General features: G+C 44.1%; 3 protein-coding genes across 3 annotated transcripts in view; 2 read left to right on the top strand and 1 right to left on the bottom strand.

Annotated features, from left to right (window-relative positions):
* The first annotated feature begins 4,511 nt into the window (after positions 1-4,511).
* On the top strand, positions 4,512-13,552 carry PROZ (protein Z, vitamin K dependent plasma glycoprotein). The gene is made up of 8 exons (XM_080577080.1): positions 4,512-4,937; positions 6,939-7,102; positions 7,586-7,610; positions 8,672-8,785; positions 10,924-11,055; positions 11,962-12,047; positions 12,127-12,250; positions 12,791-13,552. The coding sequence occupies exons 1-8, from the start codon at positions 4,871-4,873 to the stop codon at positions 13,300-13,302; spliced, it is 1,224 nt and encodes a 407-aa protein (XP_080433206.1). The 5' UTR covers positions 4,512-4,870; the 3' UTR covers positions 13,303-13,552.
* A 312-nt stretch (positions 13,553-13,864) lies between these two features.
* Positions 13,865-25,497, bottom strand: PCID2 (PCI domain containing 2). Its single transcript, XM_080577079.1, has 14 exons — positions 25,348-25,497; positions 24,404-24,493; positions 23,748-23,821; positions 22,968-23,033; positions 22,397-22,438; positions 21,818-21,872; positions 20,098-20,201; positions 19,275-19,350; positions 19,010-19,151; positions 18,504-18,604; positions 16,452-16,525; positions 16,155-16,280; positions 15,799-15,922; positions 13,865-14,804 (listed from the first exon to the last, which is right to left on the bottom strand). Exons 1-14 carry the CDS (start codon positions 25,381-25,383, stop codon positions 14,715-14,717), a joined length of 1,200 nt encoding a protein of 399 aa, XP_080433205.1. The 5' UTR covers positions 25,384-25,497; the 3' UTR covers positions 13,865-14,714.
* Positions 25,498-26,066: 569 nt separating this feature from the next.
* The window catches only part of CUL4A (cullin 4A), a 37,451-nt gene continuing 37,034 nt past the window's right edge, over positions 26,067-26,483 (top strand). Inside the window, exon 1 of the mRNA XM_080577053.1 lies at positions 26,067-26,312. Coding sequence (XP_080433179.1) covers positions 26,153-26,312 — 160 coding nt within the window. The 5' untranslated portion in view covers positions 26,067-26,152. The remainder of the gene's footprint in view (positions 26,313-26,483) is intronic.

The following is a 26,483-nucleotide window of genomic DNA, read 5'->3' as shown; positions in this document are numbered from 1 at the left end:
CAAACAAAAAAAACTGCTTAATCTTCTTGATTGTGTACAGAGAAAGAGCTGGAAAATGTGCAAACCACCTGTGTATCCACACATGAGTCTAAGTAACTGGGCATGTCACTGGTACTAATGCCTTGTTAGATGAAGTTAATTGCTTGACTTCCCATAGGACCCCCACTGAAACCTCCGTTTATAAATCAGCCCTAACCTCTACAGTAAGAGAGGCAAACATGACGTGTGGAGCTGTGGGTCACACGTGGACACGTTCCAGGGATATCAGAGAGGCCACTGCAAAGAGCTTGCACTTGCTGCCACATCCCCTCACTGCTGTCCAACTGTCCTCCTGCCCAGCCCCACATTACCACTTGCCCTGGCTCAGGGCAGCCCTAGTTTATTCATAGCCAATTCAAAAAGGCACAGAAACCTTCAACAGGTTTCAATCACTGTCTTTAGCTCAACGTGTATTCAGAGGAAATCAGCCACATGAGCTTCTCCCTTCCTCACCTGTCAATTTCTGCTTCTACAACGAAACACCATCCTCATCCTACTCAGATGTTCAGTACCAGATGAGAACAAATTCTGTCTGCAGGGACAAATTTACCCCAGCTGCTTAATTGCACAGAAAATTGCAGTTCCCACCCAAGATACACATTACATTATCTGTGCTCTGCCTATGTCAACCTTTAAAGTCCTCACGGAGAGGACAGAGTTGTAAGCAGCATTGAAAAGTCTGAATTCCAGATAAGCTCCAAGCACTTTCCTGTTTCCTTCTTGCCCCCTTCAGAGCATGTCAATGTTCTAGCAGTTTGCCTGAAAATTCTCCATCTAAGTTTCTATGTGAGCTGTCCTTAACCATTTTTATCCTGAAGTCCAGATTAGGTCAATGGGGAGATATATAATCAGAGAAAACAGGAGGAAAATCATACAGTCCTCATTCAAACAGCAGGAACTCCAGAGGTTTTTTTCTGAGTTTTTCATGAGGGTTCAGAACAGCTCATCTTAGGGCAAAATTGGCCTCCCTACTAAACCCCCTTGATCTATCACTGAAGCTGTATCCAGGAGCTTGAGTGATATGGCAGTGTCTGTGCATAATCTGCCGTCTCTGGTTGTTTCATGACCAGTTTTATTGCTTGCAATTTTGGTAGGGAAACAAAATAAAGATGAAAGCAGGGGGGAAAGGTAAAGGAGCACCAAGGTGAAAGTAAAGAATGAATTCTTTTTTATAACAAGTATTAACAACACTTACTATTTTAGCAATGTGCATGCTGAAATATTAACACCAAATACTATTTTTAGCAATGTGCGCACAGAAATAGAAAAAGTCAGCACTTGCATTTGCAGAGATGTCAGTAACTCCAAGATGTTTTCTGTTTTCGCTGCCAGGCTGGCAGGAGACTTGCACAGCCTAGTGGTTAGGCTCAAAGAAAGCTCCTGTGGGTGCAGCATCCACTGGAGGGAATCAAACCTCCTGGGGTTTCATTCCTCCCCTGGGATGGATGTCCTGCAATCTGCAGCCAAGCCAGAAGGGCAGTGCTCATGCTCCTCCAAAATGACTGCAAGTCTCTTCAGCTTTTATAAATGGTGATGCCCTTCAAATGCAGCGAGAAAAAAATTTTTATTCCCTTTTCTTTTTTTTCTTTTTTTCCTTCTTTTTTTTTTTTCCCCTGCATATGGTGAACTGTTTGGCTACTATCCAGACATTTAACTGAATTATAACCCATTTTAACCGCACTAAGCATTAACCCTTTGCAGAGTATGTGTCTCCTCTGTTGGTTAGGCAAATTTCACCTGGCATTTTTGTGGCTTTTGTACACACGAGGACAGGTGCCGCTTATAAACAGGTATACTAGTAACTGTGCTTCGTATAAGGAGAGTGTACATCAACAAATAAATTAACTTGTGTCGCTCCTTGCTAGCTCTTGACCAAGGCTATACATGATCACATTTACCTGTTTCAGACCAATTGATGTCTAAGTCTAGGCTGAGGGATGCAGTCTCATTTTGTTGATCCTGATCTGTTGCCTGCAAGTGATCATTTCTTCTTTAATTTCTTGTCCCCCGACCACAAGCTCCCCACCGAGGGCTGCTGGCAGCAAAGAGAAGAGGCAGCAGGGAGGTGGAGGCTGGAGCTGCTCCAGGAGGCTGGAGCACCTCCTGCCGTGGGGCGGGAACACCACGGTCCCCTTCGCCTTGAACGCCTTGAACTATCTCCAGCACCCACAACACACAACCAACCACAGTGCCTGCATGCCACTCGTCAGGAGGACTCCCCCAGGTACAAATGTGGCTGTGAGCCCAGCCTTCAGCGTTCATTATTTGCTTAATGCGGGGATGACATCTTCTGGAAAATAACTGCCGTCCCCTTTCGCTAGCTGAGGTGTGCATTTCCCAAAAGCGTGTGACAGTGACACTCAGCTGGTGGCTAGCCAGGGGCTGTTACATGATGGGGGCATGTCCCCATCACCACCTGGGCAGCCCGTCTGCAAACCTGCTTCCCCTGGCTGGGGCCAGGCTGCTGGGGGAGTACCTCTGAAGGGAACATGTGCTGAGGCAGGACCGCATAACCGAGGCACCACACCAGCAGAACCACAGAGTTTGCATCTGGCACCGCGTGCAGGCTGCAGTCACCTTTTCATGGGGGACAATCCTCAGCCACGTCTGCAGGAAACAGGGTTGGTGGACACACTGATGAAAAACATCTCCATGTGCTCACGGTGATATTTAAAGGAATGGAGAAAGAAATTCCAGTAACTCTTTATAAAGAAACGTGTGACGAAAGGACTGCCTTTCTAAACCCCTCTCTTTATGCAATCTTCCGTAATACGAAAGTTTGAAAGTAAGGCCTGTTGCAATAATGTCAATACGGAAAAAAAACAAAGTTGGTGCCGGAACAGGACTGAGTACACCGTGGCCCAAACAGCTGCTCAGTCAAGGCTTGTTTCATCTAAAAGGAAAACACGAACTTGAAAACTAAGGTCCAGGGAGAATACAGCTTCTGAAGCCCTGTGTTGGTGTTGCTAACCTGATTTGAATAAATAGCTCATACCTACAAGAACACATTAGTTGACATAGGGTTGCAACGTGTAAGCAGTTTGTTTAAAAAAATAAATAAATGTTTGCAGATGCACATTTCTGCGCTGGGTTCTGCGAAGCCCTGTGCTGACATCAAGTGGTGACAGCTTTTTCATGGCAGTGTGCTGAGGGGAGCCAGCCTTGCTGTGCTGCTTGTGCACAGGGCGATATTCGTGCTCACGGGAGGACAGGGGCATATCAGAGATACGCTGTGACAAGAGGCAACAGTCCCCTGCTCTTCCTGGCCAAAAATCCCAGCTGGGACAGGTACAGTGGAGCCTGGTGGCCTCAGGAGGAGGGGAGCACAGAGCGCGTATGTGAATCACAGAATCACAGAAGTGTAGGGGTTGGAAGGGACCTCAAGAGGTCATCGGGTCCAACCCCCCCACCAAAGCAGGTTCCCTAGAGCAGGCTGCCCAGGGAGGCGTCCAGGCGGGCCTTGAATATCTCCAGAGAAGGAGACTCCACAGCCTCCCTGGGCAGCCTGTCCCAGGGCTCCATCACCCTCACCGTGAAGAAGTTCTTTCGCGTGTTGGTGCCGAACTTCCTGTGCTCCATTTTGTGGCCATTGCCCCTTGTCCTGTCCCCACAGACCTGAAGAAAGTTTGTCTCACAGCCCACCAAAGAGGATGGCAAGGCGTGCTAATTAGTTCTGCAGAAATAGCAGGGAGGGCAAAATAAATATGTGATGTTATGAACTGGCCATGAAAAAAAAAAAAAAATCAAGCTTGGTATTCAAAGGGTTTTAACTCCGAGTGAACTTTGGGAACAGCATCCCTGCAGAGATGGGGCAGGAAATACCTCCCTCAGTGCACTTTTATTGTGGAGTTAATTTATTTGAAGAAGGCATTAGGGGCTGTGACGTGGGCTGTAATGTCAGCCCTGGGTTAGCAGGGACCAGCCTTGGTGAGGCAGGAGGTCTGCTTCAGCCCTGCATGCCCATCTCGCTACTCACTGAACCTGATCTTTAAAGCTCTGGTTGATGTGAAGTTTTATTTGGGGTTTTACCCACAAATTCTCATAATGATATGGTCTTTATGTTTCTAACTCAAGTTGAAGAACACTTTCCCCTTCCTGGCTGTTTCTCTGACTCTGTGGATGGTTTCCTGCCCTTCCCTGGAGCTCCTTGAAATGGGACCCCAAAAACTCCCCACAGCACCATTGCCACTGAAGATCACAGCCCTTTCACGATAATACATCCACCCATCCTCTTGACCTGTGTCAGGACTGTCTGGGGTCTGCTCCACAGTGATACCTCCTTTCACAGGCTCTGTGTTACCACCAGGAGCCTGAAGCTGGGAGGAAAAAAAAAAAAAAAAAGGCAAACACAAATGCCATATCCTTTAAGATAAATTTCCCACAGGGGAAATATCAGGCTCGTTTAATACACTGCAATGTCAAAAGCTGATGGGATTTGACTGGTGCAGCTAGTCAACCAATCCCTGCAGTCATCATAACCCAGATTGTGACAGTGCTTTTGTATGGCACGAAGAAATGCTCGTATTTTTAATTTCTCCCCATTTGGTGATGGGAAAGGGAAGGCTGGGGGATGACAGGAATACCCCATATTTGTAGGTTTCCAAACCTTCTCTGCCTTCAGCCATTGCATTAAGAGAAGTGGTACTGTTGCACCACCAAACACGTTTTTTTGAGGTTTTTCACATGTTGACTTTGAGGTCAGGCTTTGCCCTCAGAGGTTTTGTTTTCTCTTGAGCAGCTGGACTTTAAACTTTAACATCCCCTGTTTAGCAATTTCCCCAAAGAGCTGCAGGAATGCAGGCAGGGTTACCATTAGCTGCAGAGGGTAACAATGGCAGGTTGCTTTTGGACAATGTTGTTTCTTCTCTCTGTCCTTTTCATTCCCACAGAGGAGACAGGTATGGCCTTCGTTTTGTTGCCCCTTTAATTCTGATTTGTGCTCCTGTTCTTGTAAACACACCAGTAATTTTGTGCCTTGTATCATGTTTACTTTGCAGCACAGGCTGACAGCACTAAAAACTCTGTGTTTCCTTACACTTTCCTCTGTGTGGGTTTTTCTGTTTTTGTTCTCGTATATTTAAGTAAAAACTATGGTAGGTTACTGAAGCAATGTAATTTTGTAACGCCATCAATTACATCATGGTGATATTTAGTCATGATTCTGAGTGTCCTGGATATTAAAGAAAAAATTGTTTTATATACCTAGTTGCTGCTGAAATGAAAATAAAAGTCTTATGAAAGAGGCTGAGAAGCACACGTGGTATAGCTTGCAGAAATATATGTTTTCTGTATTCATCCTCTGTGGTTTGTCACAAATAAGGAGGATCTGAGAAAGAGAGAAAAAGAAAGAGAGAAAGAAAGAGAGAAAGAGAGAAAGAGAGAAAGAGAGAGAGAGAGAGAGAAAGAAAGAAAGAAAGAAAGAAAGAAAGAAAGAAAGAAAGAAAGAAAGAAAGAAAGAAAGAAAGAAAGAAAGAAAGAAAGAAAGAAAGAAAGAAAGAAAGAAAGAAAGAAAGAAAGAAAGAAAGAAAGGAAGAAAGGAAGGAAGGAAGAAAGGAAGAAAGAAAGAGAAAGGAAGGAAGGAAGGAAGGAAGGAAGGAAGGAAGGAAGGAAGGAAGGAAGGAAGGAAGGAAGGAAGGAAGGAAGGAAGGAAGGAAGGAAGGAAGGAAGGAAGGAAGGAAGGAAGGAAGGAAGGAAGGAAGGAAGGAAGGAAGGAAGGAGATGACTGCTTGTGAAGGGCAGAATGATGCCCCTGGCAGCAGCAGGGGTGTGTTTGAAGCACAGCAGAGCAGAAACGTGGTGGGGTGCTAGAGAACTTTCCAAAATGCAAAACACAAACGTGATGCTTTGTCTTAGCACCACATGCAAGCCTCCTGCTTATCTTCTATCCTTCAAAAGCATAACTAAGAAACTACACACAGGTTCGGAATAATTTTGTTAGTGCTGTCACTTTTTCCAATTCCAGTATCACAGCTTGTTTCAACCTTTGGGCCCCCAATGACTGTACAATATATTAAGCAAACAAACAAACCAACCCAGTCCCTGTCCCATTGGGTTTACTTTCTGAGTACAGGGGAACTGACAAACGTGTGCTGACACATGCAGCCGTGTCCCAGTTAATGTCAAAGGCAACAGGCGACAGCACCTCACCAGCCTTCCCCCTTGACAGGTGGTTTTTGCGGTGGGCATCATTGCAAAGAGGAGTTTTAAGGTCTGATCTCTGTCATGTCTTTGGATTTTCCTCCTCTTAACTCAAATCAAAAAGATTATGGAGTCTTCCAGGTAAAGGATGGCATATGACAGCTTTTTCTGACCATTGCTGGGGGGGTAACTTTTATTTATAGCCACCCTGAGCCATGTCATGCTTGGCAGCAAAAAATCCCCATGAAGTCAGACTGAAGGGCATCAGTTAGGATCCTTCATCACAAATAAACACAAATCATTTTCATTTCTGCTGAAAGTCCCATGGACTCTTACAAAACAACCTCTGCCTTTATAATAATATTTACCTCTTCCCGTAGCCATGGCACAACCAAGCTGTCTGTGTGTCCAGTGCAGGACAAAAATATGCAGCAGGAAAGGCTTCTGCAGGGAGCTGCAAAAATTCTTTATGTTTACAAGGAATTATGCAGAAAAGTTCAGCAGTGAGTCAGACCTGAATCCTTTTCGTTCGGTTCGTTTTGTTTTTGTTTTTTACTACTTGGGAGCACTGACAAAGGACCAGGACCCTCTTGTGCTCAGGACTGTAAGAGGGGTGGGAAACAAAAGAAAACCGTGTCATGATTCCTCTTCATGATAAAATGTGGCTAAACAGTAAGATTGATTAAAAAAAAAAAAAAGTGAAAGCATAAAGGAAACTAGCCTAAGTACTTACGTTAGCATCTTGTCATGCGATGTTTCAGTGTTTATATCAGCTGATGATGCAAATGAAGTTATCAAGAGACACAGGCGTGCCAGCTCCCTCCTTCTGGAGGAGGTCCTCCAAGGCAGCTTGGAAAGAGAATGCCTTGAAGAGAGATGCACACAAGAGGAAGCAAGAGAAGTATTTGAAAACGATGAGATGCTAGTAAGTATTTTAGTTTCCTTTTACTTACCTGAAGCATCACTTTGTGCTGTCACCTCTACCTCCAGAAGCACCGTCTGGGGAAAAAGCAGCAGGGTAAGGGAGAGGAGGAGCCCTGGCCACCAGTGGGGGACAAGCAGGACAGGATGGGGTCACCTCCCAGGTGGCTGCACAACAGGGAGACAATAGTTGGCCAGTTTTTCAAGGAAGCCATGCTACTGCAGGGCTCAGCTGTTTCTCTCTTGCCCATGAAGAGTTTCTTTTCCTTTATAACTTCTTAAGAAGCAAAAAGATGTGCAGGATGCAAACCCTCCCTCACACCTCATGTCATTCAAATCTTGATGGCAGGACAAAATTTGTAATTGTGTGACTGTGTGAATGTTAAACTGAGTGTGTATTCTCTTATGTAAAATCTCTGTTTTGCCAAAATATCTATGGAAGATGATATTATTTGAGAATTGAAATCTGATTTCCCCTTTTTTTCAGAAAATGTTTTGGGATAACTACTACGGTAAGCTGGCCTCTTGATTTCTCTCCTTCATAGTGGTGGCATGTTGTGAACATGATGCTTCAGTCTGATGTTGTTTCTAAGAGTTTTCAGCAGTTTTTAGCAGTTTATGCTACAAGAAACACACAGTCGCTATGTGTCATATCGCTAGCAAAGCAAGAGGAGAAGGACTGATGTGAAAGGATTTAAAAAGTCTTAAATAGGAAAAAGCAGTTAAGACTGCAGAGCACATGCAAGTTCAAAGTGAGTAGATGCTATCCCAAGAAACAGGCTGTTTCTTTCCCTCTTTGTTGGGCTGTAACCTGGGAGCAGAACATTTTGCTTCTTACAGATTCACCCATCCACGAGCACCATTTCCATGGCACGGTGGCCTTGCTGGCCACCTGGGCGTGGGCTGGGATGGCAGCTGTAGCCCAGGACAGTGGTAATAGAGATACCAGGGCATGCAAGGCAAAAGGGGTGTGTTTTCTTTTGTAAGCTGACCATTTCAGTGTGTAAGAGACACACAGGAATGTCTATTTTACTGATACAATTCACCAGCATAGCTCTACCAGCACAACCTGCCAAGTACAAACCTACCGTTTGACCCTGGGTGAGGCAAATAGGTGCTAAAAGCCACTGGGCTGCTCTGGAGGCTGTTCCTTGGCAGCTTCTGAGGCTAGAAATAAACCTGCAAAGCTGATGTGGGTTGATGCTGACATGGTGTGATGTAGCTGGGCACCTCCTGGGCACAGGGCCTGCAGCATGGGCGCAAGGTGACTAGGCCTCACCCCCTCCATCTCTGCTGCATGCCACATCCAAAGAGTTTTCTCTTCTTATTCTGATTTTTTTTTATTCATTTGCAATCTTAGTTTTAGACAGTAGATAGGGAGGTGGTAAAAACAGCATTAGTATTAATTTTCTATGGAAGCCCTTAAAACACCGAGTGCAGGGGACAATTCTGTGGATCCAGGCTCTGAATGTTATGAAGACTCGTACTAGACATCTTTGCTCCGTGCTTCATTGCCTCTGTGAGGGTGGGATGGCTTCCACCTAATTCCAGCCTTTGGGCTGTCCCTCCCCAGGTGGCCAGAGATGTTCCTCTAACCCGTGCCAGAACGACGGCGTGTGCGAGGACAGCATTCGTGGCTACACCTGCACCTGCACCGAGGGCTACGAGGGGGAGGACTGCGCCTTTGGTGAGGCATCACCAGCATGGGGTTAACACACACAGTTTGTGCAATGTGATGGTGGTTCCCTGATACTACCCCAACTGAGATGTTTGACCTAAGTTTCCTTGTGTATGCTAAACTATAGTTCATAATCCTACCCCACTGCATGTCTAATTGCTATCATATATGCTTAAGGACATGGTTTAGTGGGTGACATTGGTAGTAGGGTGATGGCTAGACCAGACGATCTTGGAGGTCTTTTCCAACCCTAATAATTCTATGATTCTACTCTACATTAACTGGCCCTTAAAAGAGAATCACAGAATCATCTAGGTTGGAAGAGACCTCCAAGATCACCAAGTCCAACCTCTGACCTAACACTAACAAGTCCTCCACTAAACCACATCACTAAGCTCTACATCTAAACATCTCTTAAAGACCTCCAGGGATGGTGACTCAACCACTTCCCTAGGCAGCCCATTCCAATGCCTAACAACCCTTTCAGTAAAGAAATTTTTCCTAATATCCAACCTAAACCTCCCCTGGCACAACTTTAGCCCATTCCCCCTCGTCCCGTCACCAGGCACATGGGAGAACAGACCAATCCCCACCTCGCTACAGCCTCCTTTAAGGTATCTATAGCGTGCGGTAAGGTCGCCCCTGAGCCTCCTCTTCTCCAGGCTGAACAATCCCAGCTCCCTCAGCTGCTCCTTGTAAGACTTGTTCTCCAGACCCCTCACCAGCTTCGTTGCCCTTCTCTGGACTTGCTCAAGCACCTCGATGTCCTTCTTGTATCGAGGGGCCCAAAACTGAACACAGTACTCGAGGTGTGGCCTCACCAGAGCCAAGTACAGGGGAACGATCACTTCCTCAGTCCTGCTGGCCATGCTATCTCAGATACAAGCCAGGATGCTGTTGGCCTTCTTGGCCACCTGAGCACACTGCTGGCTCATATTCAGCTGCCTATCAACCAGCACTCCCAGGTCCTTCTCTGCCAGGCAGCTTTCCAACCACTCATCTCCCAGCCTGTAGCGCTGCTTGGGGTTGTTGCGCCCCAGGTGCAGGACCCGGCACTTGGCCTTGTTGAACTTCATGCAGTTGACCTCAGCCCATCGGTCCAGCCTATCCAGATCCTCCTGCAGAGCCTTCCTACCCTCGAGCAGATCAACACATGCACCTAACTTGGTGTCATCTGCAAACTTACTGAGGGTGTACTCGATCCCCTCATCCAGGTCATCGATAAAGATATTAAAGAGGACTGGCCCCAGTACTGAGGCCTGGGGAAAAAAAAACACACCTTGCATATTGATATCCGACAGGTTTTGCTTTCTAGCCCCAAGGTTAGTATTTGTGCCCATCTGCAGGGCCCCCAGGGCACAGCAGGGACATTTTCTGCAGCAGGGTGTGAGTGGAGAGGGGCAGAGTATCCCCCTGGAGAGCCTGACCTGCTCCACATGAGCCATCGAGAGCCACATCACACGCGAATTTTGTTGCCACTTCTCCACCTGTGAGATAGATCCAAGATCAAATGCTCTTCCTGTCGCTTTGTATTGAAGCTGTGTTTGCTCAGCCACAGAAAGCTGACTGGCCATGTTTCAAAGATGATTAATACTCCTTTCCTTTTTTTTTCCTTATATGTGGCAGCTGTTAGTTTTAATTTTCTTAGCACAAGCCTGAGAAACAGAAGCTACACATTTCTTTTTGCTGGAAAGCAGAAAGCTTTAGCCTTTTTCTTGACCATACAATACCTGCCTTCTTAAAAAGTTCAAAAGGTTCCCCTGGTGCTGATCCTTAGGGCTTTGCTTAACTGAGCAGAGAAAACCTATGGCATCCTTTTGTGGGTTCATGTGGAAAGCCTAGTTTGACCCTTGGGTACTAATATTCCCCAAAACTCAGCAGCGTGGACAGTCTGGTGCAAGGAGGTACTGGGTGCTATGAGACTGTGGAAGCTGCAAAGACAGCCCTCTCTGCCCAATTTCTGCCTGATGAGGGTAAAAACCATGTGGTGGGAAATCCTACAGGAAGACAGAGTTCCTACCCCCCCCCCCCCCCCCCCCCCCCCCAAAGTGAGTAAAAGTAAAATGCTTAGCAAAGAGGACTCAGGCTACGCATGAAAACTCCACCTGAACCATTCCCAATGCTTTTTCCCTGCTTGCTCTCTCCAGCTAAAAATGAATGTCGGCACCAAGGAAAAGAAGGATGTCACCATTTCTGCTATCCAGGAACCAATTCGTACCGATGCTCCTGTGCTGATGGCTACGAGCTCGGGAAGGACAAAAAACAATGCATTGCATTAGGTAGGTGCGAGCACGGAAGTAGGGCCCATGAACAATTCTTGGGTGGGCAGGCAGTGAATCTGATATCCAGATGCAATCAGCCCGCTTGGGGACTCCAGAAATAAGAATATTAACCTTCCAAACTGGACAAAAAAAGGAGGAACCTAGGGACCGGCAAACAAAGATGCCTGAGCAGTGTTAAAAGAAGGAACATTTGATCTGAACATTTACAGATGGGGTTGCAGAGAGCACTAGCATCATTTGACATACCACTAACTGGTGCAGGTTTTCCACTCCTACTCTCAGTAAAGAGCAACAGAAGACCTGCCCGTTTAGGAATGAGGTTCAGTTAATTCAGATTAGGCACCCAACAGCCTGATAAATAAAAGGCAGCACTTTCTGCCTTGTTAGTTAATTTGGAATGGTAGCCCTCTATTTTTCCATCCTCATCGCAGCCAAACAGGAATGGAGCTGTACAGCCACGCTTTTAGTGAAGACTTGATGTCCACGCTAAATGCACATTTCAGGTGGATTTTACATCAAACCAGCTCTAGTTTGGTACTGAGGACTAGGCACCCACGTACCCAACAACTAGGAGGTGTTTAGTGCAGTTCAAATACAGGATACAATGATGAGGAAGCAACCTGTGCTGATGGTTAGCTGGAGAGGAAGCCACAGTTCGGAAGTTGCAGACAAAGTGAGAGCTGGTCATCGCGAGCCTAACACAATGACCCAGATTGTTTCGTGCTATCACACTACAGAAGTCAAGTTAATTATTCTGATTTTCACCAGCTGAGAAATTGTCCTTTTCCTTGGTATAAAATCCAAACCCTACAGCCAAGAAGGAATACTTAAAATACGTGCAGGTAGTAGTAGTCTTGAAATGTTACAGCATGAGGTTTTTATTTTTTCTAATTCATTTGCTAGATCAATGTGCATGTGGCAGACTTCAAGACAGTGATAATCTGATAAGTGAAACCCTGAAGAAACATGACAAGCACTTTCCTTGGCAGGTATTTCTAGCAATTCATGAAATCTATGACTTATTTTCATATGGACAGTGCTAATTATCATCTTTTTGTATTTTCTTAGGTCTTGCTGCTAAACTCAGAAGGGAAAGGCTTCTGTGGAGGAGTGCTGCTAAAAAGTAATTTTGTCCTGACCACAGCAGAGTGTGCCCTTCTGCACAGCCATTTTGAAATCAGGGTTGGTGCTGGTAGGTGATGAAACCTTTCCTTTTGTTGTAGCACCTTTCGGCACTGTTAAGCTACTTTTAAAAACAGCTTACTAAAATTTCTGCTGCACTAAAAGTATTGTTATAGTATATAAATCTGCTGGCATCTCATTTAAGCATCTTAACTAAGCGTCAGGTTAGAACTACAGCTGTCCTATGCCTCTCTAGAAAATGAGCAGAAAGACCAGTACCTCTCAAAGGCCCTCACAAGGGCTGGCTCAGCATCTAGGGATATACTAAACCAGGCTCATTTGGAGATCACTACCCTCCCTCCCCCCAAAGAGAAACGTTTCATGGCAAAATTTTCTTCTGTTGTTGGGTATTTGTCCTTCCCCTCTGAAATTATGCGTGCTTCTACGCAACTTTGAAAAGCTGTCATTCTTAATTTACCTGTACCACGTTTCAAGAATGTTTCTCTGCTGCGTGTATTTCTCAGCACCACTAGGCAGTTGTTACCAGTTTACATTCTGCTTTCAAGTCTCTGATATCCTTAAGAGCAGCGAACATGTCATTGCTTCACAGGGCACAACAGAACACGTGGAACTGAGAGGATAATGCAAGTTCACGAGAAACACATACACATCCGGTACGATGACGACACTGGCGAGAACAACATTGCGCTACTACAGCTCCACGAACCCGTTGAGTGCAACAACCACCAGCTTCCCGTATGCATCCCTGAAAGAGACTTTGCAGAACATATTTTGATTCCCAAATTGGCTGGTACAGTCAGCGGCTGGAAAAGAGAAGGCGATGAAGTTCAAGGTGACGAGTTGCAGGTTTCCTACCTCCCTACGGAGGACTGCGAACAAATACTCAACGTAAGCCTCACGAACAGGCAGTTTTGTGGACACATCCAGGCGGTCACAGACAAACGACTGACTGGAGGAAGCTTTATGGCCACTGAGTATAAGGGCACTTGGTTTCTGACTGGTATCCTGGGACCCTGGCCACTAGAAGACGCCGACAGAAAAACATTTCTGTTTACCAACACTGCGAGATACATGATATGGCTTAAACACAAAATGAAGTAAGACAAACACAACCAACCCTCCAGCACCAAACCCCTACCAATCCCCGCAAGGAAACATTTGGAGGCAGCCAGTAGACACATTTGACTCTATCACCATTTGCAGCAACAGAAGTTGCAATGATGATACCTATTTAACTCCAATTCACACGGAAAAGTCCATTTGCCTTTCCTTCCTCTGTTGACACACAACACACTGAAAGTCCCGACACAGTAAATGTAGGTGCTTTACTAATAAATTGACTGAACTCTAAGTTTCCTAGAACTGTTCGTTCTAAAACTCAAAAAGTATTGATGCTTTTCTGGGCTTTTAAATGTTACTAGAAGGAAATGAGTCTTTAATTCTTATTCCCTTGAAATGTGGATCAGTAAACCAATATCCTTATTTCAACCTCTACACAAGTAAAACTTATGAAGACCAAGAACACTCCAAGCCTTTAAATGTTGATAAAGGACTTGACTCTCTCATAACACCAGAAAGTTCTTCTCCATCATACCTGGCAGCTGTGTTTTTAATTATAAATCATAATTCAGTAACTGGGTAAAATAAAAACTAGACTCTCAAAGAGGGGGAAAAATGTTTAATAAAGAAAATAAAAAAATCCCATCACAACACACAAAGGTATGTTGTACTCTTCCTCCTCCCCACCTCCAAAAAAATAATAAAAAAACAAAAACACACACACACACAATGAACACTTAAAACAATGGACCCAGTGGCAGTCTTTTCCCCAGAAACAGAATAAAACAGTGTATGGGTAAATTACTTAGATATGCTTTTGTTCATCGTAACAAAATTTAATCAAAAGACTAAAGGAATTAAAAAACAAAAACATATCTGAGCAACTACAGACCAAAAAAACCCACAAATTTACTTGAACTTGTAAATATCACTGAAACTGCAAAGCTTTTGGCGTCAAGCACAACTTCTCTAGTTTTTAGAGAAGGCTTGAAGAGCGTATTTGAGGCCAACAAGATTATCGAAGAGCTTTAGAAAGTGGAAAACATAAAAGAAAACATTATTTCCACCCTGAAAACTGGATTACTGTATGTACCAAAGAATGATACTTTTCTTTTCCGAAAGATAAGTGCAGAAATAGTAACACACAGTACTTCGTAAAAGCTTTTAAATACTTTGGAAGGAGTTTGGAATGCTTTGCTTTTATTTCTTCATGAGATAGTTCGAACGATCTAGAAAGCCTGCAGAAACTATCACTGAAAAGTGAGTATTTCATTCCAATGCACTTTGTTACACTGGCAGCCTTGGTCATTCTGGGAAAGGAGCCACAAACAGTTCCTGGTATTCCAGTCCTGGACACGACCCAGGTCATTTACAAAGTTCCCTTGCTGATTAGGAGCAGCTCCACTGGGCAAGCCGTGTATCTGAGAAGTACTTGCACGGCTAAGATGCAATGCTCAACACACCGTTGACAGCGGAGGAAACGGGTTCTGCTTACTGACAACAAGTTTTTGATGCTGGTGAGATATATAGCCTTTAATATGACCCTGGCGGGAGAAAGAAATACACTGTTAGTACGGGAGGCTGGTAACACAACGCCTATACCTCACCTGCCATCAGGCTAAATCAAACAAAGCTACGTGCACGTACTCAATCACCACTGCATTACTGTACTTAGTGTTCGGAAGGATCCGATTTATGTAAGTGGGTCACCTCACGCAGCAAGCAGAAAGTTGGAACCATAACCATGTTTGCATACTAACGCTGCCGTTGGACCGCCTGTTGCCAGGGCCCCCTCCTGGTTTGCTTACATTTCCCTGCAGAGCTCTGGAGAAGTGTTTCCAAATTTACTCTTGCTCACTTTTAAAATTAGGATTTTAATTAATCACTATTCCAAATTTAAAAACGAAATTCCATATTTCTTCCTTTTTAGACACGTAGGGTTATAGCACTGAGAGAAATCTTCCAGTCACCTAATCCCACCCTTTGTTACTCTGAGAGGACACCAAATAATCTGTTTCAGAAACAGAGAAGTTTGCTTTCTTGCTGACACTGTAATGCTGCTCCAAAACTTCTAACAGACTAGAAATCTATAGATTGCAAGCCTATATCTATTCATGAGTTGTTAAGACCCATTTAGACAAATGTGAAACAAAGACATGCGGCTTTCATTTTTCTGATGTTAGAAAATCAAAAGTCTCCTACTTCAAATGCAGAAGAACAAATCCCTTCCTGGTCCCAGTTACAATTTTTCCATTTGGAAATGAATATTCATGCTTTATAGAAAAGTCAGTACTGGATTTGTAATGCAGAATTCAACTGCAATTTTAAGTGGTTTCTGCAAAACCAGTGGTTCCAGAACTAGAGGAATTCCCCTGGGCAAATGAAAACATTTGCCATTTGGGCACAAATGAATCAGCTTTTATACACCAGAAAAGCTAGGATTACTGGTATATTTTTGTAACAAACTTGTACTCTCTGCCTAACAATTTTTACTGTCTGGAATCTGGAAGGACAAAACAATACGTGAGTAGCACATACCATGTAAATAAGGTTAGCTAAAATGCACTGGACTTCATCAATGTCAACATCATCTACTTGCATGAATTTCAGGGCAAACAGAAAGGCATCTAGCGATAGTTGATGTGTTTTGAGTAGTAAATATCTGAAAGAAAAAACAGAAAATCTGTTATTGGGAAACAATCACTTAAATTTTTTTTTTTTTTTTTTTTTTTTTTTTAGTAAAATGGCCTTTCTACTACAGATTCACTTCACCAGGAATTCTGCCCTCCTAGAGGGAGCTAAGGAACACACACATCTCTATCTCAGCCTGAGGTAAAACCATATTATGTCTGCTTTTGCAAAAATGTGATTTTTTTTTTTTTGGTTATGCTTACACTTTCTTGAAGAGATTTCTGTATGTGATGATTTTCAGCTTCTCAAGGATAAGAAAGATTCCACATCGAATGAAGAAGGTCTCATGCTTTGTCAGAGCATCATTCAGCAGAAGAAGATTGCCTTCACTAGAAGGATGGAAGAAATGAATACGTGAGAAGGTCTCGCCCTATCAAGAAAAGAAACTGCATGAATTGGTAAGAATATCCTTCTCCTGCTTTCCTTAGCCATCCCAAATAAATACCTTTTGGTTAACAGTTTTTGAACTAACGCACAATGCAATAAAGTAACCGCCGTACCTCACAGCCTTTGTTACTTCAGCAAACTGCATAAGGTCGTACTTTTTTAAGAGCTGAACGGTTGGCATATGGCCCTGAAAAATAAATGTTTTCCAGGATAAAGTCAAGTGCATTTTCAACATAAACTATAAAAATATTTGTTAGAGAAACGAAAAAGTGTTTAACTACATTTTTTTCCCTGCAGAACAAGAGTTAAATGGAAGTATTTGTAAGACAACCCCCCTGCGCTGCCAAACTTCCTACAACTGAACTCACAATACCTCTTTAGCACAGTTTAGGGAGTCTCTTAATATTTTTAAGTGTTGCAGAACAGGTATCAAACTCGTAAAATCAAGATCCTGTGACATGAGACTTAGGCAGATCCAAATTTTACATTACAGTTGTATGATCTGATCTTCAAACAAAGTAACTGTGGGAATCCCATGCATTACTAATAATACAAGCAGTGCTTCAGCACTGTCAAGTGCCACCTCAGTCTGTACCAGACTTTTTCTTCACCACGCCTCCATGTGGACATTCAAATGTCAGAGAGAGAGAGAGAAAAGACAGTTTAAATTTAAAGAAACGAAATTCTCATTGTTACATCAGGTAAGACTGAACCAGGTGGACTATCAAAAAGAAACTTTGTTTTTTTTTTACCACCCCCCCCCTTGCACAGTGGAGATCAAATTGCACACTGACTTGGTCAGCCTTTAAATTTAGTTACTGTCCTGCTCTGTTGTTGGTAACTCCTTTGCTGGTTGGAGGATTAACTGACAGCAGAACCCTGCTGCATGTTTACTGAGAGCTGCTAGGAATAAAAATAAAATTAAAAAAACACCACCGCCCAAGCTATTTTAGTAGAGTTTTAAGGTTAGTGTTAATGTTTGGAATGTGATTTTAAAAAGCAACTGTAAAAACAATGACCTTTAGATTCTTTAGTGCCTCTTGTACACTAGAGCTGCTACAGAAAAGCTACAGTTATCTCAGGCCCTACAGGACCCACCAGTTTAGGGAAGGCTGTTGGCTTTATCGACCTTACCATTGACTGATCTGAAAATAACCACTAAGACAGACAACAAGCAAGAGCAGAAGCCGATTCTGATAGCCACTATGCTTCTCCCTTACACACGGTTAACTTCCTCCATCAAAAGACAGCTGCAAAGGAAATGAATTGACGCTGCAAGGGATGGAAAAGGGAGCACAAAGGGGAAAAAGGGAGAATGGTCACGAGCAGGCTGGGACAAGGGTGGAAGATGGGAACTCTCTGAAGTGGATAACAAAAAAAAAAAAAAAAACATTCTCCACGAGGAACTCTGGTAATAGGGCCAGGAATAGAAAACACTGTAAAACCTCGTTCTTGTCCCCTCAGTTACTCCGAACTAAGTGTTTGCATAATCCCACTAACTCAGGGGATGCACAAATACCAGTGCAGCACATGGGGAAGGACATGAACAAGAAGCAGACAGGCACTTAATTCTTTTAACAAAAAGATGAAGTGATCAGGTAACCAGTCCTCACTGATTTCTTCAAAACCCAAATGCTCTGTGGTTCTTGACATGCCTCAAACGGGTAAACACACAAGGTGCAATTAGAGAAACCAGACAGCAGTCCTTTCTTTCCTGTGGCAAACGCACCACAACAGTCCTCAACCATCGATTTGCACATCCTCCTTCCCTTCCCCAGGTGAAAGGACCACAGATTTGCAGCTGTGAATCCAAACATTCCCTGGTCCGTCTGTGCACAGTTATCACCACACAGACACTCTGCTAAGTGACATAAATTACTTTAAGTTAATTTTGAGCTCTCTTATTTTTATTACAGAAGTAACCTCAGGTTCCACCTTTCAGATAGGTGGGAGGAAGTTGGGGAAGCAGCCTTTTTCTCCTTTCCTACTTTGCTGTAAATAAAAATTCTACATTTTCTGTCCTCAGCTCTCTAATAAAGTTTGCATACACTGGTGTTTATAGGGAGGAAAAAAAAACAAAAAACACAGAAGAGCCAAACTGAGGGTTTTTTTTGTTTTTTTTTTTGCCTCCCAAAAAGTCATTTGGGAAAGTAACATTTACTCACCAACAACATCTTTACTGGCAGCAGGTAGATCAAGATCATTCTTTTGTTTTTCTGGCTTGAGCGGTGACAGTGCTCAAAGGCAAAGGACAGGTACTCCTCAGCTGCAGACACAAATAAAAGCAGTGCTAGTTACAAGAGTCAACAACAAAAATTGATTAAATCAGTAACCCAAATTCTCTGCTCAATGCCCATTTCTAGCTTGAGGCTATAATTGAAATTATATTTAAAAAAATCACACAAAAGACAAGGTATTACAAGAAAAATAAGTCTTCTCTCAGAAAGGAAAATACAATTTTATCAGTATCCAGATGTCAGGTGTAACAGCTACAAGCAATATTGGAATTTTCAGCTCAATTCACTGATATTATTAGTACCAGCACGACTTTTCTGTCATCAACGCGAACATAACTGCACCTTCTGCACACATTTTGAGCCACACACGCATCATAAGCCAGAGTTCACACCAAGCTGCAACAGCTTAAATCGGTCTTACCACCACACAGTACCTTGCTTAAAGTCACTGTCAAACATGGCTTTGCGTCCCACATAGTATCTGTATGTAACTCGCTGTGCCATACTGTATTCGTCCTTCAGATTTGAGCTGTCAATTGCTCTAATCAAGGGTTTACATAGGTGGAGCTTGTTGATCTGGTAAAAAAAATAAAATTGTGTTTTACTCAGAGAGGGTAGATACGCAACATCATGTAAAAAAGGGTGAATTTGACTCAGACTACAAAATACAAAACACAGCTTTTAAGACTTGAACCCTACCTTAAAATAAATTTTGAACAGCTGATTCACGAGAAACAACATGCCCCACTTTTTGGAATCTTCAATGCCTGCTCGACTGTCATAAGAATAGAAAAAAAACAAGCTGCTAGTACTGAACATTGTAAGGAAATAATAACTTTTTTTAATGATTAATTCCATCTTTAGATATTTTATGGATTTTTTTTTTAAGGATAAAAATGAGCATCTGAAAATAAAAGCCAAAGCCAAATTCTTTGTCTTAAACCATACCAATACTATTAAAACAGAATGTGCTCCGATCTTAACTTCTGAACAACTCTGCTGCACTTCTTCTAACGTAATGAGATGTCATGCAGAATATTATTCATCTGCAGCAGAATCCTCCCTCCAGCCTGCAGGTAACACGTACACTAGGATAGCAGTTGCTTGTAATATTCAAGGTGAAAGATGGGTGATGGGTTTAAAAAAAAAAAAAAGCATTTTCTCCACCTGGAAAGTGCTAAATTGCTAAGACTGGAAACCAAAGTCACCTCTTCCCAGTCTGATCACATTGAAGCAAACTTCAAGAGAGCAGAAAAGGGTTAATCACCTTCCCTGAGAGAGGAGGACATAGCCAGTCCCTCCCAATAACATCTGCCAGGAAGCTTAAACCTGACGGAGGCCTCTCCAGCTGTAGTTAATAGTCAAGAGAGAACAGACTAGAAATGAGAGGAAACAAGCCTCAAAAGTGTTCATTCTTACCCAAATATATAAGTAACTTAGTAAGTAGAGAAAACTTATGTAAAAGTTCATTAAGCTCTTAACAATTTAGCAGTCCGAGTTCTGCGGAGCATCTTTCACTTACGTGTCACTGGCACAGACTCGGAAACAGCTCATCAGCAGTTCTGCTGCTTTTTCCAACATGTCACCAACTTTGCTTTTCCCTTTCTTCATTAGCTGTTGATCTGCCTAACATTAAACAGCAAGAAACAACGCGTAACTCTACATCCTGGTTCACCGGACTGTAAACAGGTTGGTTCCTTAATATAGCATTTTATAAGGCATTATTACAATAGATGTTATCTCTTACTAACCCCTAAATCTTGATAGTAGTCAAGCTGACAGAACAGATGTACCCAAAAAACCCACAACCCACACTTGGAGAGGTTCCTAAACATCCCGTACCAAACTCAATGCAGAGCAGGCCAGCCAGAACTTTGAAAATAGCACTGTCCACTTTTACCTTCAGCACCAAGAAGCTTAATGCGGCTCTCAGAAGGATCATCTTACAGCTGAACTGGAGCATCCACGCTCCAACTCAAACTTTAAAGTCCAAAGATCAAGCAAAAAGAAATATCTTTTAAACAAGAGCAAAAAAAAAACATTTCCCCAGTTATGGAATCTTAGTTTTAAAAATTATAATCAAGCTTCTCTTTACAACCACAAGGACTAGATTTTATTTCTAACCTACACTCAACATTTTCTAGTAGTAATACACACTGCTGCAACCTGAGATTTTCAAGAGAAAGGAACACATATGCTACAGAGTCATAAGAAAAGTTGGCAACGCTGTTCACGTAAAGCCGGAAAGAACCATACACTAATGAACATGGAATTAAAACAACAAAGAAGACTGAGAAAAAACAGTGAGTGGATTGTTGCTATGTGCTTTCTGGCAAGTTTTACTCTAACACTTGCATTCTCGTTAGCTGAAATATAAGGACAAGAAATGCAAATACATCCTCTGCTGCACAAGTCTTCCTTGTACCCACATATTTTGAATAAGGTTAAAAGATAACATTCAAAACTGACCCCACTTTCTCTCTCTCTCTCACATACACACATGCAACAGAGTCTTCTCTGTGCAAATATGCAAAACGTGCTGCTTTGGGTTTCCTGGGCACAAAGAAGTCCTGAGTGGACAACCACTAACAATATTGGATATTGAGAAACCCTAATCTAGCTTGGGCCAACTTCATCTCTTCAGGTCAAGTGGCTAGCAGCAAGGTCATGACCCTGTCGCTTACCTCGGGCCAAGCATTACTCATTAGATCCCTATGCAAGCTACTTCAATTTACTAAGAAAAATTATGGTTTTTGTTGTTGTCAAGTTGTACGGAGTCAGCAAGGGCTCCGATGAGCATCAAAAGCAACACACACAGGCGGAAGAGGGAAACAAGGGACAAGTTTCCTTCACAAGATGTGGTGAGTGCTTAGACTAGCTTTGTTGCCTTGTGCATCTCCACCCTTAGAAAGACACAAACCCCAAGGATAACACACCGAAACCATGAGTTACACCATCGTGCTATTCTATAAAGACAGTGCTTGATCACTTTGTATGCTCTAAGCTGTGAGTTGCGTGCAGGTGCCCAGAACCTCTCCAGTTAAAGCTGCAAATGAGAGCCAGGCAGACTCAGCCACCTAGTTTTATAATAGGATGGGACAAATTTAGTGTGTTAACAAAATCTTAAACAACAAATTAGACACTAATGAGCAAAATTAGGCTATGTAATCAAGGAAAAATATTTCCACCGTAGAAACTCGTAACAGATAAAAATAATGAGGTTGTTAATCCGTTCTACTTACATTATTAGCAAAAATTCGAAGATCAAGGGCTACAGCATACATAATAGGCAAGGCCCTGGAAAAGTAAGGCACAGAGTGCTTAGTAAATGCAAATCATGCAGTAAAAGACATTAGAAACAGTGGTATTTTTTCTTGCTAGTTGGTCATAAATCTAGAAGAATATACACAAATCTTTAAGTAAAGAAGAACGCATGTTTTCAAAAAGGTAAAGTCTTCAAGAGCTCAGCATTTCAGAGTCCTACACTAATGGAAGAATTAATTTCAAACACGGTGAAATAAAAGGCTTCTAATGGCTTTAAAAAAAATCTCACTTTGAACAAATTCTTCACGTTTGCTTATTGATATTCTAAATACTTAAGCTTAGACGTTCAGTTCTCACACTTTTGGACCTAAAAACTCAGGCAGCAAAACCAATTAGGCTGCATCTCAGTATTGCTGGAGGTAAATAAAAACCGTAGGCATAATTTTAGCTTGATTACTATATTATACTATATTATAGTGTATAATATATACTATATTGTATTATACTAGTAAAAAATGAGAGTCCAGTTTTGAAGCAAGTCTCTACAATACACTTACCAGTTTTCTTCCTTATGTGCCTGAAATGCTCGCAGGAAAGATGTGTTGCATTTAGGAGAATTTAAAACGAAACGAACTGAAGCACGGATTTAAAGAACAGAGGAGTTGTCACACCATATACTACATGCTGTATGAAAGGGCAGAAGCAAACAAAGCAGCAAAGGAGATAAGAAAACGGTGCAAAGACACAGTAGGGAGGAATGTGAGCACAGCCACATGCTCTTGGTGCTGCAGTAGCAATGAAAAACATTGGTCACTTAGAGATAACAGCAGCTTTCTTTATCGGTATCTTCCCTCCAGCCAGGTACAAACTGGGACGTGTATTAATGATTTGAGGTTCTCCTATTCTCTGTGAGAAAATAACTTTCTATTTTACAGGCAAGAGGCACATTCCTTCGTAGTCCCAGAGAAAGCTGAATGGAGAAGAGCCTACCTGGATTTCATTGCTTAAGAATTTAAATACGTGAAGCGTATTTGGAAGCAAAATACATTCTAAAAGGGATAAGGATAACTTACTCTACAAGAAAACAGCTAATCTGAAAAAAATATACAAGACTTATGAAAAGGATATTGAACAATAACTGTTTGGCACTTGTATGCTTCTATAAAGTCATGGTTTCCAACAGCGTAAGTACATCTGCCAAAGAAAAGGAGCGTTAGCACATCCAAAGATACATACATAAGACAATTGTTGTTGTTATTGCACCTTTTAGCAGGTACAGGCTTTACAGTTCGATTAAAGGAGATACAGTGAGAGGATTAAAAATGTTCCTAAGAAAACAGCTAAGTATTTTAATGCAGCACTGAGTTTGATAACTGCAGAAAACTGATCCAAGAACAGGGATTTGTTTCTGCAGTACGTACAGAACCAACTGTACATGCTAATTCTTATTGAAATGTCACCAAGACTACCATAATTAAATATTTCCAGGACTTCTGAAAGTGAACTAAAGACAGTGTTAATACAACATAGAATTTCTTTTTATTAAAAACCTCACAAAACTACTTAAGCCTTCAATCTGACTTACGAGTACTTTGATGACCCAAATTACCTTTTTTAAACGTTTATTTCCCTTACTTACTTCACTCTAAATTTTCATGTAGCTAGTAAAAGCAGAGCAAAGAAAACAAGAAGCACCAATGCCAAAGCTGTGCCAATGACCATATACAGGTGACTGTCAGGTACATAAAGAAAACTTAATGTGGAAAAGAAATGGAAGGCCTTTATTTCCTGCAGTCCTAAATACCAAGCCTTCAGATGTAAGCCCTTAAAAAAATAAGTAAACTTTATGCTTCCCCATCCCTGCTGGCTGCCTCACAAGCAACTTGCCTGTTCCTGGTCCATCTTTACCTTAAGTGGGCTGCAAACATTTCATCATATGGTGGTTCCAACACTTGTTGACACTTCTCCTCTGGAGATGGAAGCTAAGGACAGAATAAATCAACGAATCACGAAAGGAACATCCGTACGATGTTCTGTTTCTGGTGCAATGGATATTTCATCGTGGTAGTCTTATAATTAAGGTTCTGATAGATTGCAAAGACACGTATGTGTATTAATAATCCAACACAGTGTAACGAATTGCTACAGTGTGCATTCTGTCTGCACAACCAGATTAGAGCCAGTCTTATATAGAAGCACCTGCAACGCACGTGGCACAAGCACTGGACCCTTACTACCCACTGTTTTGCTCTTTTTATTTACTTCCATGGTGCCACATTACTGACTTCACTAACTAATGCAGATCTGGCCACAGCTGACCTCCAGGACTCTATCCAGACAGCAATTCCAAGTAGAACACACAAAGCCACCCAGGATAAAAATGAAAATACGTCCTTGTAAAAAGAAAGGGGAACTGGTCTACAAGGGGATCCTGCTCCGGACTATGAAACAGATTTCTGAGGCTTATCCCCAGTGGGCAGGAACGCATAAGAACAGCTAAGGAAACTGAAAGCTGAACAAAAGAAACATCAAAAACAGATTCTTCCAGTGTAACAGGTTCTTACCTGAAGCCTTGGGTTTGCGACATGAGGGTGTTTAAACGATACCAATTCTGCACAAAACTGTCCATCTCTGCTGTCAATGGCTTCTTGTACCTACCCAAGGAAATCACAACACACACTGAAATCCAACTGCAGCCATACAACATATTTACATGTGACTACGTAAGCCACCTGCTCATAAACTGTGTTCATCCACCTCAATGCCTTTCCAAATACAAGTTTTCAAGGTTTAAAACCGAATAAAACAATGTACTTTCAATCCACCTGATTTTCAAAAAGGGATCAGGAGAGAGAACGGTGTGAATGCCATTCTGTTTTTTCCTCCTTTGTAAGATACAATCAAACCAGAGAACCTCAACACAACTTAGATGGATTCAGTACCATAAAGGAGTAGCTGTGAACCACGTTTACAGAAGCTTTTTTAAATGCCAGTTGGACTTATGGGCATCAAACATGTATGTGAAGGCGTGAGCTATCTCCGAGGACTACTCCTTGTGATGCTGCAGATGGAATTTTTATATAAAGAACCAAGACTTGCAAATGGAATTTTAATGTAAACCACCAGGACCTGCACATAGATTTAATACAGACTTAGTGTTTAGTATGAAAAACCGGCAAAACCCCAAATTAAGTTTCTTTTGCTAGAAAAAATAAACAAAAATCGCTGAAAGAGCTTAAGTAGCTGATTTTATAACTCCCCTCTTTTGCTGCTTTCGTCGCTACTTTGTTCTACGCTATTTTCCATTTGGCATACGTGACAAAGATCGCTTTTCCTGTCAAGGTTTACAGACGGAGTAAATAACGCACCGGGAAGGGACCTCTCAAGAGGCACCACCCAGACGACCACCGCCGAAGCCGTTCCCAGCCATGACGGACATCGCCGCGAGCCCCGCGGAGAGCCAATTTGTGACGAGAGTTACCGTTAGGGGAGGCGCCGCCGGACCCACCTGCTGCAGGTACTGGTTGATGGTGATGTGCGCCATGCCGCCGCCCGCCAGGAGCCCTCCTCACCGCCCGCCCGCCCTCATGGCGCCGCCCAGCACAGCACTTCCGGCAACCGCCACGTCACTTCCGGCGCGGCCTAGCCGCCCACCGGAGCGAGAGCCCCCACGTGACGCCGCGCCTCGCCCCGCCCCGCCCCGCCCCAACCCGCCGGGTCACGTGCTCCTGCTGCGCCTAGTTCCCGCCCCCGGCAGCGCGCGGGGGGCGTGGCCTCGCGCCGGCAGCCAAGGGGGAAGCGCGGTGGGCGGGGCCGGGCGCGCGCCGGCCACAGACCACGTGCGGCGGGGCGTGCGGCGCGTCAGTAGGCGGGGCGGAGGGGCGCGGGGAGGGTGGGTTTACTGCTACGGGGGCCGAGCGCGGCTGTGAGCTGTCTCCGGCGGCTTCGGTAGCGGCCGCACCCCTCCCGTTGAACACACAGCTCCCGAAAGCACCGCTCCTAAAGCCCCCCCCGCTCCCCGGCCGCCCCTTCACCCCCAAGGGGGCTGCCATGGCGGGGAGCGCCCGGGAGCCATTTTGTGTGCGGGGCTGCCGCTGCCCGCACCGCCCAGCGGCCGGGGCGGCGAGACGGCGGCCGGGGCGCCGCGGGGGGGAGGCGGGCGCTTGCCGGTGACCGCCGGAGCCCGTGGGGGCGGGCGGAGGAGGAGGAGGAGGAGGAGGAGGAGGAGGAGGAGGAGGGAGCGGAGGCGGGGACCAGGCGGCCCAGCCCAGCCCAGCGCCTTGCCCCGGCCGGACACGGCGCCCGGGGCGGAGATGGCGGACGAGCCGCAGAAGAAGCCGCACTTGTCGGCCCTGGTGGGGCACACCAACGGGCTCACCAAGCCCGCCTCGCTCGCCGCCACCACCGCCGCCAGCAGCCGGGCGGGAGGCGCCGCCGCCCCGTCCAAGAAACTGGTCATCAAGAACTTCAGAGGTGGGTGCAGGTGCCGCGGCCCGGCCCTCTCCCCACCCTTGTTTACAACGAGGCGGGGGGGGCCTCCCCTCGCCGCCTTATCGCGGTGTGAGGGGGGGGACACCCGCTTATCGCGGTGCCGCCGCCTCGCCCGGCACCGGGCTGCCCCCCCCCGCGGTGCCGGAGCCGGGC

This window comes from Anser brachyrhynchus (genome assembly GCF_964034855.1).
Source record: "Anser brachyrhynchus genome assembly, chromosome: 1".
NCBI classification, from domain to species: domain Eukaryota; kingdom Metazoa; phylum Chordata; class Aves; order Anseriformes; family Anatidae; genus Anser; species Anser brachyrhynchus.
Note: the sequence above shows the minus strand (reverse complement) of the source record. Positions and strands in the feature narration are given on the sequence as shown.

Bases quoted from the DNA above. Each gene is read 5' to 3' on its own strand.
- PROZ (XM_080577080.1), top strand. From the start codon at position 4,871: ATGGCAGGTTGCTTTTGGACAATGTTGTTTCTTCTCTCTGTCCTTTTC. The intron at 12,048-12,126 runs GTATTTCTAGCA...GTATTTTCTTAG, and splicing joins ACAAGCACTTTCCTTGGCAG to GTCTTGCTGCTAAACTCAGA. The intron at 12,251-12,790 runs GTAGGTGATGAA...ATTGCTTCACAG, and splicing joins TGAAATCAGGGTTGGTGCTG to GGCACAACAGAACACGTGGA.
- PCID2 (XM_080577079.1), bottom strand. From the start codon at position 25,383: ATGGCGCACATCACCATCAACCAGTACCTGCAGCAG. The intron at 23,822-24,403 runs GTAAGAACCTGT...TTCTGTCCTTAG, and splicing joins TCGCAAACCCAAGGCTTCAG to CTTCCATCTCCAGAGGAGAA. The intron at 23,034-23,747 runs GTAAAGATGGAC...TTTCTTTGGCAG, and splicing joins ATGTTTGCAGCCCACTTAAG to ATGTACTTACGCTGTTGGAA.